The sequence below is a fragment of the Podarcis erhardii genome, assembly GCF_964252035.2.
Source record: "Podarcis erhardii genome assembly, chromosome: 3".
In the NCBI taxonomy this organism is placed as follows: domain Eukaryota; kingdom Metazoa; phylum Chordata; class Lepidosauria; order Squamata; family Lacertidae; genus Podarcis; species Podarcis erhardii.
Genome location: NC_138507.1, coordinates 28316682 through 28329924, shown reverse-complemented (window position 1 = coordinate 28329924; position 13243 = coordinate 28316682). Strand labels below are relative to the sequence as shown.

At 43.7% G+C, this 13243-nt stretch overlaps 1 protein-coding gene across 2 annotated transcripts in view; it reads left to right on the top strand.

Moving 5' to 3' along the window:
- LOC309339317 (uncharacterized protein) overlaps positions 1 to 13243 on the top strand; it is a 169931-nt gene that overhangs the window by 134960 nt on the left and 21728 nt on the right. The window contains exon 4 of one of the 2 annotated variants that reach the window (XM_081857531.1): positions 7975 to 8241. The exons of the other annotated variant lie outside the window; for it this stretch is intronic. Coding sequence (XP_081713657.1) covers positions 7975 to 8042 — 68 coding nt within the window. The 3' untranslated portion in view covers positions 8043 to 8241. Of the gene's footprint in view, positions 1 to 7974; positions 8242 to 13243 lie in introns of those variants that run through there. 2 annotated transcript variants of the gene reach the window in all.

The following is a 13243-nucleotide window of genomic DNA, read 5'->3' as shown; positions in this document are numbered from 1 at the left end:
GTATTCTGGCATACAGCTCTTTTACATCATTTGAGAGTTAACACAACATGGCAGTAGTAAACCAATCAAAAAGGCTACAGTTCCAAAATGCAACAGGGAAAACGAACATTGGAAATCAGGACAGAGCATTATAACCAATAAAACTGACGCAATAAACCCCACGTCTGAATGCAGCCAAAGGACTCAGAGAAGCTGTCTAATTAATTTGCAAAACTAATGTGATGATACATAAACATATTTTTTCTCTTTCTGTGTCTCTGACATGTTGCTTGAACAAGAACTAAGTAAAGATCAAAGGTTTGTATTATTCTGGCATGTCAATCAACAAGTTGGGTCATTAAAAGATGTCATATGTGCAAGTCCTTTGATGGTGTCTACACACTTCATTTCATTTTCGTTCACTTCTCTGTTCTGTCCTCATGGAATTAAGACAAGTGTTTCCTGTGCAAAGTTCCTTCCTCCTTATGGAACTGCAGCCTCCAAGTTTAATGTGTCCCCCATCTCTTTCTGGAAAATGCTGAATTTGCACATTTTCACCCTCCCCTGAATAAATATGATAAAATATGCCGGAATAAGGAAGCAAACACTGAGAGAAGATTGCAAGGCAGTAGCTACATCACAAGATATTCAGGATTTTAGTAGCTCCTATGGTGCAAAATGAGCCAGAGTGCGAATCTGTCTTAGCAAAGAAGATTTGTGAGTGAAGGACATGACATCAAAGAATGGCATGAAATGTTGCTCAGCATCAACTGCAACAAAACATTTTACCTCTTTAATCTAATAAGCCAGTGGTTAGATAGCTTCTGCGGACCCCTTGTTTTTCAAAGTCAAGCTATGGCCTCCCTACTTTTAAAAATTTTGATAGCTCTATGGTAGTGTTTGTTATGTGAATGGCACCACAGATTCCCTGGGTGTGTTATGCAGACCCCCTCAGATGAAAAGCACAGGCTCAGGGGTGGTTCATAGAGGGGGAGGCGATCCTTAAGGTATTGAGGTCCTGAGCCATGTAAGGCTTTATAGGTCAACACCATAACTTTGAATTGGGCCCAGGGATTAATCGGCAGCCAGTGTAGTTGTGCTACAACTGGTGTTACCTCTTTGACTGCTGTGAATAAGTTCCAAAACGTTTTCAATTTTCTTCAGCAATTCCAACAATACCACCCCATTCTGTCCTTGGTGGGGTTGTCCATGCGACTTTTCTCAGGATCCTGTAATTAAACTGGTGGCGGGGCCAGAACTGGTGCTGATTCATCAGCAAATTGAGGCACCATGATAGAATCAAAAGGAAGTGTACCGTTCACACAATGCAAAGTTTTCAGGACAGTATTCCTCATCTCTCTCTCTCTTACTACTACTACTACTACTACTACTGTCAAGTCTGACTTGAAAATCAAAATGGGTGATCATTTGATGCAACCCTGTACAGACTTCATCTTACAGATTTTCTAAACGAAGGGTCAACCTCAAAGCGTTAGCACCAACCATCAGAAAACACGGCAGGCAGCTTTCCTGGAGCCTGCAGACAGTCCAGCTGCAGCAACAGGAAAGCAAAGAAGCCAACCCAACAGATAAATCAAAAGCCAGCCAGCCAAGCCACCAGCAGCAGGAGGACACCAACAAGAATAGTCGAGGGCAGCCAAATATGGAGACATCACAACACTTTGCTGCAGGGGTCTCCATTATGTGGTTGTGGTAGCAGACACTGGTTGCTATCTGAAGCAAAGGAAATAAAACGTGGAAGACATGAAAAAAAAATGTCGTTCTCGCTCCAGGCATTTCCATCGACTAATTTATAGCAGGGGTTTCTTATGCGTCTGATCCTAACATGGTAAGTGGAGGGAGGGGCGCAATTGTTTCAACTGAAGAGGTGACATCCATTGGTAGTCATGCTCAGAGTAGACCCACTGAAATCAATGCTACTTTAGTACATTCATTTCCTTGCAAAGGAAACACAAGGCAATTGCAGGGAAATGTAATTATGTAACACTGGAAGACCGAAAAAGCAAGAACAATAATGAATACCAATGCCATTCCAGACATGGGAATAAATAAGGGGAAACCAGCAATTTCTTCAACTGTTTCCTTTTTCACTGGACTTCTCTGACAGCTCTACTCACTGCGGTGGCTATATGCTACCACCAGTATTAGAGACAGACTATTTCTGAGCACCTGGGATGCAGGTGGCGCTGTGGGTTAAACCACAGATCCTAGGACTTGCCGATCAGAAGGTTGGCAGTTCGAATCCCCGCGACGAGGTGAGCTCCCATTGCTCGGTCCCAGCTCCTGCCAACCTAGCAGTTCGAAAGCATGTCAAAGTGAAAGTAGATAAATAGGTAGTGCTCCAGCAGGAAGGTAAATGGTGTTTTTGTGCGCTGCTTTGGTTCGCCAGAAGCGGCTTAGTCATGCTGGCCACATGACCCAGAAGCTGTCTGCGGACAAACGCCGGCTCCCTCGGCCAATAAAGCGAGATGAGCGCCACAACCCCAGAGTCGGCCACGACTGGACCTAATGGTCAGGAGTCCCTTTACCTTTACCTTATCTCTGAGCACCAGTCTCTAAGGATCAACAGTGGGAGAGTATTATTGGGGACTTCCGGGTTGGCGCCATCGCCGAATGGCGGACTCCCTCCGAGCTCCGGAGGGAGTCTGCTCGGCAGGGGCTGGGTCCTACCGCACCGGCGATGTGGGGACCCTTAAAAACCACGGCCAGAGGAGGCCGTGGACATGGAGACTCGGCTGGCACCGCTAGCGCCCTCCCGACTCGTGAAGGAGCCTTTTTAAAGGCTCCGGATCGGGTGCCGGGGAGAAGCGTGGTGCTTGAGTTCTCTGCTATCCCTGCCGAGCGCAGCCGCATGCCATCCGGCGGAGAGCGCTGACTTCTTCTATTGAAAATTTGGATCTAAAAGAAGAACCCGTGAGTAATTGGAATATGGACTAAAAAAAGGGGACAAATTTTTAAAATTTGGAGCGAACGGGGGAGGTGGAAAAAAGGAAGTCAGCCCCCCCCTAAATTGTAGAAGAGCCAAAACAAAGGAATGGATAACTAAGATCGAGAGTAACTTTATTTCACCGAATTAGCAACTTCGCGAGGGAAATTTATAAGATTGAGCCGGAGGAGAAAAGTGGAATTTGTATTAGGAAGCAACACCCCCCCCCCCCCGGAATCCCTGGAGCGATTCGTGAAAATGCCTGGAGAAGAGTAACGGAGGTTTTGACAGGTTTTGACAGCCGTCAAGGAGCTGTCAAAACGGAAGAATGTAACAGAGACTTGGTTATGGACTTTGCCGGTTACATTTGATATAAGTTGAGTATAAATTGTTTCAAATTGTTCAAATGAGGATAAACAAGCTATTTGGACTGGTGGATGGGCTTTGGAAGGGAACTTTGTTACGGGAATCCATCTAGAGGAGCTGAGGGATATTGCATGTGTTTTTGACAGGAAACTTGTGCAGTTGAATAGAACTTTTAATCTCCTGGGAAACTGCAGAAATGGAACATTATTTTGTCTACAGAGGTCTACACACTATAGGAAACAATGGAACTATCTGTTGGAAAATGAAAGGATCATGATGTAATGTTTTGTTCCTGAACAACAAGCCTCTGCAGGGATATTAGAAACTTTTGGAGAAAGAACATTTCTGTGGGAGAACAGAGAAACAAAAAGGAGGAGAATGGCCGACAAGAATAAGGAAACAACAAGAACTGGACAGAAAGGGGAAAGGGGATATTTGGGATATCCAGATTTGACAAGCTTGTGGAATTAAAATTGGAGTTTCTACTCCTGGATATAAAAATCTGGATAGAAGAAATGGACCCTCTTCTCGATAGACTTTTTTCAGGATTGGACATTCGTAATTAAATGATTGGACATTCGCAATTAATAAGACTGGCAAAGAATCAGAGGGATGTGGGTTTAATGTAATGTGGGAACTCCAGGAAGATATTAGAGATGGAGGGCTAGGAGGAACGTAACAGGGAAAAAGGGGAGGGAAAGTTGGAATCCAAAGGTTGTAAAATTACTATTTAATTCTATGTTGTTGTTTTTTATTTGTATTAAAGGGGGAAACTCGTGGAAGGGAATAGATCGATCTTAGGGGGATGGGAATTACGCTAAACTGGGTAATGGAGGATGATTGCAATTTGGGGATAATAATTTGTTGAACCTAATTGTTTATTTGGAAGATTTGGAATACATGAGGGGGTGGGGAGGGGAAGTCCTAGTTATTGGAAAAAGTTTATAAATTGGATTTAATTTGTTTTAATTTGGAAAACCTTAATAAAAATTATTTAAAAAAAAAAAAAACAACAGTGGGAGAGTATTATTGACCTCATGTCTTGCTTCTGGGTATCCCATTGGCAACTGGTTGGCCAATGTGGGAACCTTGATTCTAGATTAGATGGGTCTTGATCTGATCAAGCAGGGCTTCTATTAGGTTCTTAGGATTCTATTTTTTCATGGTTGTCTACAATAAGCTGTTTTCTTTTTCTTTTTAGAAGACGAGACGAGAAACATTATAGAAATAATTGCAGCACTTCCCTCTGTGCTCCGGTACACTTCAGAACTTCCTGACTTCTGCAGTAATAGCTTGCACTCGGCGGCAGCACCTGTTAAAAATGTACTGTGCCCTTTAGAATATGTCTTAGCCGATCACAAAAGATGCTCCGCTTTATTGTGCGATTATTACCCGCTCTCTTTGGAGCCCCACAGCTTCAGACAAACTAATTCAAGCCATTGTTGCTGGCCAGCTTGATCCTGGAATCGCACAATCCTTAATCAGTTTAATATGCTTCATGTTCGCGATTTGAAAAACACATAAGAAAGCAGCCTGCGCAGTGCAGATACGACAATTGGTGAAACAATCCCTTTTTTCATTGTGTTTGGGTAGTGCAAATCTTACCCGTCAGTAACTTTGCCTTCCTTTGCTTGGGAGAGTAAACGAGACAGTTGTTCTCATGCCAACAACTTTTGGTGCCAGGCTAGTGATCGAAATATGTTGCCTCTGGAGGTTCAAGTGCATTTAATAATCCCCCACAACACCTCCCACTTTTATTTTCCGTGACTGGTCCCTCTTCCCTCATCCCCGTTATCATGTTGTGAGCAGACAAAATTTGCCTATACAAACAAGGGGAGAGAAAAAACTTTAAATATATTTTGCTATCTGTCAAAATTCAACAGCTCTCTTCCTTCCCCCTTCTCCAAAATAGACAGAAGGAACAACAACAGCAGCAAAATCCTCAGCCAACACTGTCACACTTTAAAACTTTATGTAATGTTAAAAGTACAAAGACCAGGGGCCTTTGTTCTCATTCAAAATAGCTTGCCAGCGTCTTTCAATAAACAAATAAATATTCGATAGCATATCAGAGTACTTAAAGCACAGTACTTACATTTGTCTAGCTGTAATCCTCAACTCACCTCAACAGTCGTAGGTCCGTGTTACTATCAGTATCCTTCAAGGCTGGGCCTACCATTAAGAAGAGTGAAGCTTTTGCACTTCAAGACCCCCATGCCACCCCCAGGAGAACAAAGACACAAGGACACAGAATTTAGGTTAATGTTAATGGGCAAAATTTAGGCCACAACTTTATTGGTTACAGAATGTGAGAGGTATTGGCTTAGGCACTGGCATCAATAGACTATATCTGACTCCTGTCCACCTTGCAGGAAGTCTGGAAGGGTAAACCACCAGTGCGAAGTAAATGGGCCCTGGCCATGCCCCCACAGCGCCCTGATTGGCTGCCTGGCAAATGGCGTGGTCAGGTCACCCTCAGCATGACACGGGACGCTACCCCGCACCACGCTGAGGCAGGGGTGGGACCTGGTGGCCCAGCGCAACCCAGTCCCACTTGGAAGCAGAACCGATTTACCTCATCTTGGAGATGTTGCAGTGGAGAGGTGGGAAGATGGTGGAAGATGAAGCTTTGTGTAACACACAGCCTGACCTGGAAATTTTCTTATTGCTCTCTGTTTTAGTAGAGGACAAAAGCAGGTGTTTAAGTAAGATTCAACTGCTAGTCCAGCTGATCGCTCTACATAGAATTGGTGGTGCTGTCTCGTCCTTCACCTCAGGATGCAAAATGTCTCGGTCCAGCCCAGACCTCAGCATTTCAGAGGCTGTAAGAAGTGCTTTGTCTAAGTAAGTTAATGGCAGGTGGAAGATTCAAGCCATGGACTGATTAGTGGTGTAGCTAATATGCCACACCATCCATACCCTCCAACATTTCTCCAATGAAAATCAGAAAACCGGGACATTCCGGGATCAAATCAGAAACCAGGACAGCTTTGGTAAATCCGAGACTGCCCCTGGAAAATAGGAACACTTGGAGGACTGCACATTTGTCAGCTTCTATGATATGGAGTATTACATGTTCTGCAAGTGGCCCAGGCAGCCAAATGTTGTGGCCATCCTGTACTGGAGCAGGAGGGTCTGTGGTCTTGAGTATAGCCTAGAGTTAGTCCTGCAGACCAGGCATCCTCTCCATATTTGCACTGCTGCTTACTACCTCACCCAGAGGACCAAGCTAGAATCAAAATTACCCCACGTCATAAGAGCTAGTGCTCTAAAATATCTAGCCTTACACTTCAAGAGCAGGTAGATGATATTACTAGGGCTGTAGACTGGATTCAGCCAAGGCTTGAGCCAAGTCAAGCATGTTTGGAGAGCCTTGGATGAGATGCATACCCACAGCCTGGAGGTGAGGCTTCAGGCAAGGAAGGAGAGGCAAGCAAAGCTGCAGGAAAAGTTTGAGATCTATCTGATTAGTGGGTGTGTCTATCCAGGAGAAGGTGTGCTCATTGCAGCAGCAATCGTTCCTGCTGGACATCCTACCACACAGGATCAATGTGTCTGCTGTTTTGTGCAAATCTGGTCAATTATTTTAAAAAATAAAATAAAGGTGATTTCTGGCAAGGTCGTGCAAGATCTCATCAAAGTCCTGCAAGATGTCTAGGAGAGCAAAATATCTCTTAAGATTTGGGAGCTCTTTCGGGGATCAACGCCAGGAAAGCTTCTCCACAAGTGGCGGAAGTGAGTATCCCACTGGCGGTGTTGGTGTTGTGGTATGGCAGAGCAGTTTGGCACTTCCTGTTTTGCCTAAAGTGGCAAAGTGGGACGTACCACGCCTGACTTCAGGATTTCAGAACTAACAGCTGTCAGTTCTGAGGGAAACTGGCAAGGACCCACAGCCCAGGTGGGGCTCACTAGCTCGGGGAGGAGTTGTCTGATTTCTCAGCTGGGGAAGGCTCAAGACAGGTGAGGCTCACATGCCTTGTCAACCCCAGAAACTAACAGAAAAGCTGCCCTGGCCTGGCCAGGAAATGGGGAGGAAAGGCTGTGGAAATGAAGCAACAGGCAACATTTCTTGTGAACAACTCCAAATCCTTACCTAGTTTGGTGTGAGGCATCTCCTATTTTTATTTTTGGACTGCTCTTTTGTGCAAATGGTATATGTGCACATGTAAACAAGTACATAGTGGGTGCTGCATCACACAGGATCTGATCCTCCCATTTATCACTGATTTTGGACAGCTTCTTCATGAGCTGCTTGTTTTCTTTGCTTGCAGAGAAGCCACTTGAAAACATGCTGCAGATCTGATCCTGTGTCATCCCAGGTCACTCCCCCTTCAAGCTTTTAAAAACTCTAAAAATATAGTTTTAAAATCCTTTTAAAGACCTTTAGCCCTACCCCTCCAAATTGCTTTAGGGTCAAATCTGAGGTGGCACAAGTGGTTCCCAGTGCAGCAGACAGCAACTCAACCTGAACCAGAGGCAACAGAACAGGACCACAGGGCTCACCATCACTTGAGTTTCACCAAATGTCACCCATTTTGCTTTCCATACTGAAAATGTAGCTTCAGTATAGGGACATAATGTTTCTAAACAAAACTAAATTTTAATGGTTATCATTTTTCAAGCCTGTTCACTACTGCAGGGGGTGGGGGAGAGAAGTTTCACCTCTGGTTTCTTTGTTTCAGCACTATTTTCATCTGGCAAGACCTTTTTTTCCTTCTATGGTGACTCCAATCCGTCAGAAACCTCGTAGTGAAGCTGTTGAAATCACTGTGCTATGCAGCCAATCAGATCTGGCTACATGGCAATGCCACAGGGAAGGGGGGGGGGGAGACAAAGCCAATTGTGAGTCAGGGCAATGCTTCTTGTATTGGTCACATGGGTTATCCCAGCCACTTGGTTGGCCAGTTGGCACCACTCTGTACAGGGAACACTTTCACCTTCTTTGGGTACAATCTCTGAAAAAAAATCACAAAAAGCGGATAGGTAGGGCAGTTTCGGCCTCTATAGAAATGAAGTTCAAAAACTGTACAGTGATACCTCAGGTTAAGTACTTAATTCATTCTGGAGGTCCGTTCTTAACCTGAAACTGTTCTTAACCTGAAGCACCACTTTAGCTAATGGGGCCTCCTGCTGCTGCGGCGCCGCCAGAGCACGATTTCTGTTCTTATCCTGAAGCAAAGTTCTTAATCTGGAGCACTATTTCTGGGTTAGTAGCGTGTGTAACCTGAAGCGTATGTAACCTGAAGCGTATGTAACCCGAGGTACCACTGTAACTTAATTCTGGGACTTTCGGTTCTGCTTAGATGCCAAATTCCCTTAACTAGATGCTGTAACTTCTGACATCCTGACTTATAAACACATTGGAGGGATGAATAGGAAGCAAGAAATGGCCATGATTGGAGACGCAACATTTTTTGATTAATGCTTCACACATTGTAGGATTGACTCCTTGTTGTAAACAGGTGTCCCACTACTTCAGGGCTGAGCAGTGGGTGAGTGTTGGCTGTAATGAAACAAAAGATACTTAGTGCTATGTTATCAGCACCAAGGGCCAAGGGAAATCATCGCACAGTTTATTAGCACTGGAATGCTAAAGGTGAACACAATGCTAACTGTTATCCAGTATATATTAATACCATCATCATATCCATGATTCCAGCATCTCCATCCGACACAATGGAATCCTGTTGACTTCAGTGAAACATACTTCCAAGTAAACGTGCTTAGGATTGCAACCTTGGATGCTTAATCCCTGGACATTTTACAGTTCATTAGCAGCAGAATCCACAGCCATCTGACAGTTGGCCAGAACACTGTGCTAAACTCGAGGATAATGAGGTTTAGAAACTATCTTAGAGGAATGCGAAGTCTCTGGAGTATCATTGGATTGTACATGGGAAAAATTGCAAATTGTTTCACAGATCTTTTTGTTTGGGAAGTCTCTAGGACGGTGCCTCGGTGGCACAATTGAACTAATTCCATTTCAGAATGTGCGCTGATGAAAAAAAGTCCTCCCTCTTCCTCCACACTTCCCTAGTTAAAAATTGAAAATCCCGTGTCATGAGTATACTGTCATCTCAATGGACATGGCTTTACTTGAATTGCCTTTGTCCCAAAGGCCAGGGGGACTTTTAATTCCAGAAACAATAAATCCCATTTATTTGGACTGCCTGGTTCAAAAGTTTTGAAAATATAGTTTGCCTCAATACCTCCAGAATGAAGACACCAAACAAGTAGTAAGATTCAATGGTTGCCACTTATTAAACTACAGCGGTACCTTGGTTTAAGAACAGCTTGCTTTATGAAGAACTTGGAAATAGAACGCTGCAAACCTGGAAGTAGGTGTTTTGGTTTGTGAACTTTGCCTTCGAAGCTGAACATGTTCCGCTTCCTGTTGAGTGTGTTCTGTTTGTAAATTGAGTCCCCCACTGCTAATCAGAGGCTTGTTGTTGAGTCTGTCAGCTGTTGAGTCCCGAGCACCCACACAACACAGAAGTGATAATTGGAGCTTTTGTGTTTGCTTTTTTTCATTTTTTGACTGTGGCTTGTTCTTCATTTTATGGGATTGACTTGTGACTGTGGCTTGTGACTTCATTTTTGTGACTGTGGCTTGTTACTTCGTTTTTGTGACTTGTTTCTGTGACTGTGTGGAACCCAGTTCAGCTACTGGTTGATTGTGTGACTGCAGAAATAGATAAAAGCCCTCCATTCAAACAATGACTAACATCAGTACATGTAAGAAAAAAATAATAATTTTAATTTCTATCATCTACAATACTGTCTTATTTATTTAGTACAGTGGTACCTCAGGTTACAGATGCTTCAGGTTACAGATGCTTCAGGTTACACACTCCACTAAAGCAGAAATAGTACCTCGGGTTAAGAACTTTGATTCAGGATGAGAAGAGAAAATGTGCGGTGGCGGCGTGGTGGCAGTGTGGTGGCAGCGGGAGGCCCCATTAGCTAAAGTAGTACCTCAGGTTAAGAACCGTTTCAGGTTAAGAACGGACCTCCAGAACAAATTAAGTTCTTAACCCGAGGTACCACTGTACAGTACATTGATTATTGCCTTCATTTTATGGATCAATGGTCTCGTTGGATAGTAAAATTCATGTTAAATTGCTGTTTTAGGGGTTGTTTTCAAAAATCTGGAACGGATTAATCCATTTTGCATTACTTTCTATGGGAAAGCAAGCCTTGGTTTTGGAAAACTTTGGTTTTGGAACAGACTTCTGGAACGGATTAAGTTTGAGAACCAAGGTACCACTGTATAAAGTTTGTTTTATGGAAAGCAAAGGACCACTGGTGAGAATTATTGCGACCCAGCCAATTGAAATTATGAAATGAGATCCGTTCTCAGCTGGAGAACAGACATGAGTTGATTTCTTGCTGTTATCAATAAACAAACAAGTGGACAAAGGATCTTTCCAGGCTTCAAAAACCACACCTGATTCTGAAGTCTAGTTCTAGCTAATTTGACACAAATATGGGGTGTCAAGTATAATCAAGGGCCTTCTTAGTGGCTGCTCCCAGATTTTGGAGCTCACTTCCTAGAGAGGCTACACTGGCTCCCTCTTTGTTGTCCTTCCGCCAGCAGGTGAATACAGTTTTATTCTGGAAGGTTTTGGGGAAGTGGTTGTTGTTTAAGGAAAGGGCTCTTAAGAGTGCTGTGCTGCTCTCTGCATTTTAATATATTTGTTTTTATGCTGTTTTGATTCCATTACAGTTTAGAATTACAGTGGACTTTTTGGATAGGAATTTAATTCGTTCTGGGGGTCTGTGTGCACCCTGGAAAATCCGTATCTAGAGGCGCTGCTTCTGCGCACACACGCAGCCGATAGAACGCTTCTGCACATGTGCACGGTGCACAGAGTGCTTCTGCGCATGCGTGAGCGTCGAAACCTGAAAAAATACTTCCAGGTTTATCACTTTCACAAACCAAATTTTACGTTAGTCGAGAGTAACGTAACCCGAGAGTAACGTAACCTGAGGGTCTACTGTATAGAATTATGACCATCTGATGAAGCTGAATGTCGGAAGATTCAGGACACCCAGAAGAAAGTACCGTATTTCTTTGCACGACACAGAGTTAAACTATGGACTTTGCTCCCGCAGGAGGCAGTGCTGGATGTGAGTGCAACAGCCCTCCCTGCCCCCCAATTGCAATTCCATCAGCAGCCTCTGACAATGGAGGTGGAACATAGCCATCTTGCCAACCCTTGTGCCCATCCTGCATACACATTTTTACCCTGCCATGTGGACAGACAGGCTCAAACATGCACCTGCAACTTGCATTCATTTGCTCCTGGATAAGAAGGATTCATTGCATTGCACTGCCCTCTCATTCTAGGGCATTTCAACAGCATTGCTTGCTGGACGGACAGTTCTGTTTTATATCCCATTCTGATGGTACCATTTCTCCTCTCTTGGCTTACCAGCCCAAATACTTAACCATCGAGCAAAGACAGGTCATCTGAAAAGGGTTCTTAAGGAGGAGGCGTTAAAGCGCCACAAAATCCTTTTAAAACCTTTGCTAGCACTGTTTCCTGGGGATAAATCCTTTTAGGAACATTCTAGCTGAATACGGGGCTTAGGACTTGAAACTCACAAATAGCTACTCTCCTTCTCTCTCTCTTTTTTTCTTTTTGGCACCAGCTGTGTTCATGTTTCTGAAACAACATCACCAGCCGGACTGAACATTCACTATGAACATTTCGGCAGTAATTTAAATGTTAAAGGGCAACATGATTTTTTTAAGTGCCTTCCCTCCCCCCCTCCCTTCCATGGCCAGTTGTGGCCTAACAGCTTGTGTGAGAGCAGGAGGCAGCACGCAATTTTCAAGAACACTAACAAGGGCAGCTTGTGTTTACTGCAATATCTTCTACACCACAGAATGTGAGGTGTTGAATATGGAAATGTAAGCTGTGCCAAGGAATGGTATTAATAGGCAGTGAGAATGTGATGTTCAAAGGAGGAAAAAAACAATGATTCCATAATATATATTTTTATTTATGTATAGATAAAGTAGTACACTTTTCATTCCTTGTACGCAATACCTTCTCAGCCTGGGTTGTTTTCATTCCAGCAAAGTTGCCAGTTTGAAAGCCCAGGGAAATACAGTTCCATTATGTGTGTGTATATTTCCTCCTATCGTAAGTGGTTCCTGGTATTACTCCAGTAATTGAAGTCCTGTGCAAAGGCAACTATATCTTATTGTATGTTTTGGGCTGTGTGTGGGTGTGTGCAGGGGGCTAGGAATCCTTTAACTTTAGACACAAGGTTTAAAGGAATTTTTACATGCTGTGCAGAACTGATTTTAAGGTAAAATACCTGGCTTCTTGTGCTGGTTCAATAGTGCTGCAACTCCAGGTTAGATCTGGGTGACACGACCTGGGACCCAGGTGGATGTTGTGGCCCAGGAGGCATGTCAGAACCCATAGCAAACACACCTATGCTCACACTTTCTGTCACAGAACACACCTCTGAAACACAATTGACCTCAGCCTGCTAAGTGCTGAGTCTGCATAAACACGTTGTCTCAGCCACAACCACAAGATATCTGTGCCATTGCCCTGTATTGGTAATGTACTGGACATATAGTCATCTTTCTCCAGCCTGCTTATTTTGGAAGGAATTCAGTGCTGCCTTGAAGCTCTAACAGCTTGCTAATTCTCCCCGAACCTCCTACCTGTGAATAACAAGGTGCATTTTCGCATTTTGCTGGCATAGCACCCATTGTGGACCTCTCTTATCAGCTTCCAAAAGCAGAGAAGAGCAAGCTAACCTTGAGCAGAAGAAATAGTGGGAGATCTTCAAAGAAGAAAAGCAGTAAATTCTCCCAACCTAGACAAGTCTTCATGTAGCAGATAGCAGAAAAGCAACATTTGGTATGAAATTTGCTTAAAGATGAAAGAAATTTGCTTAAAGTTGTCATAGTAATTAGGGGCAGGC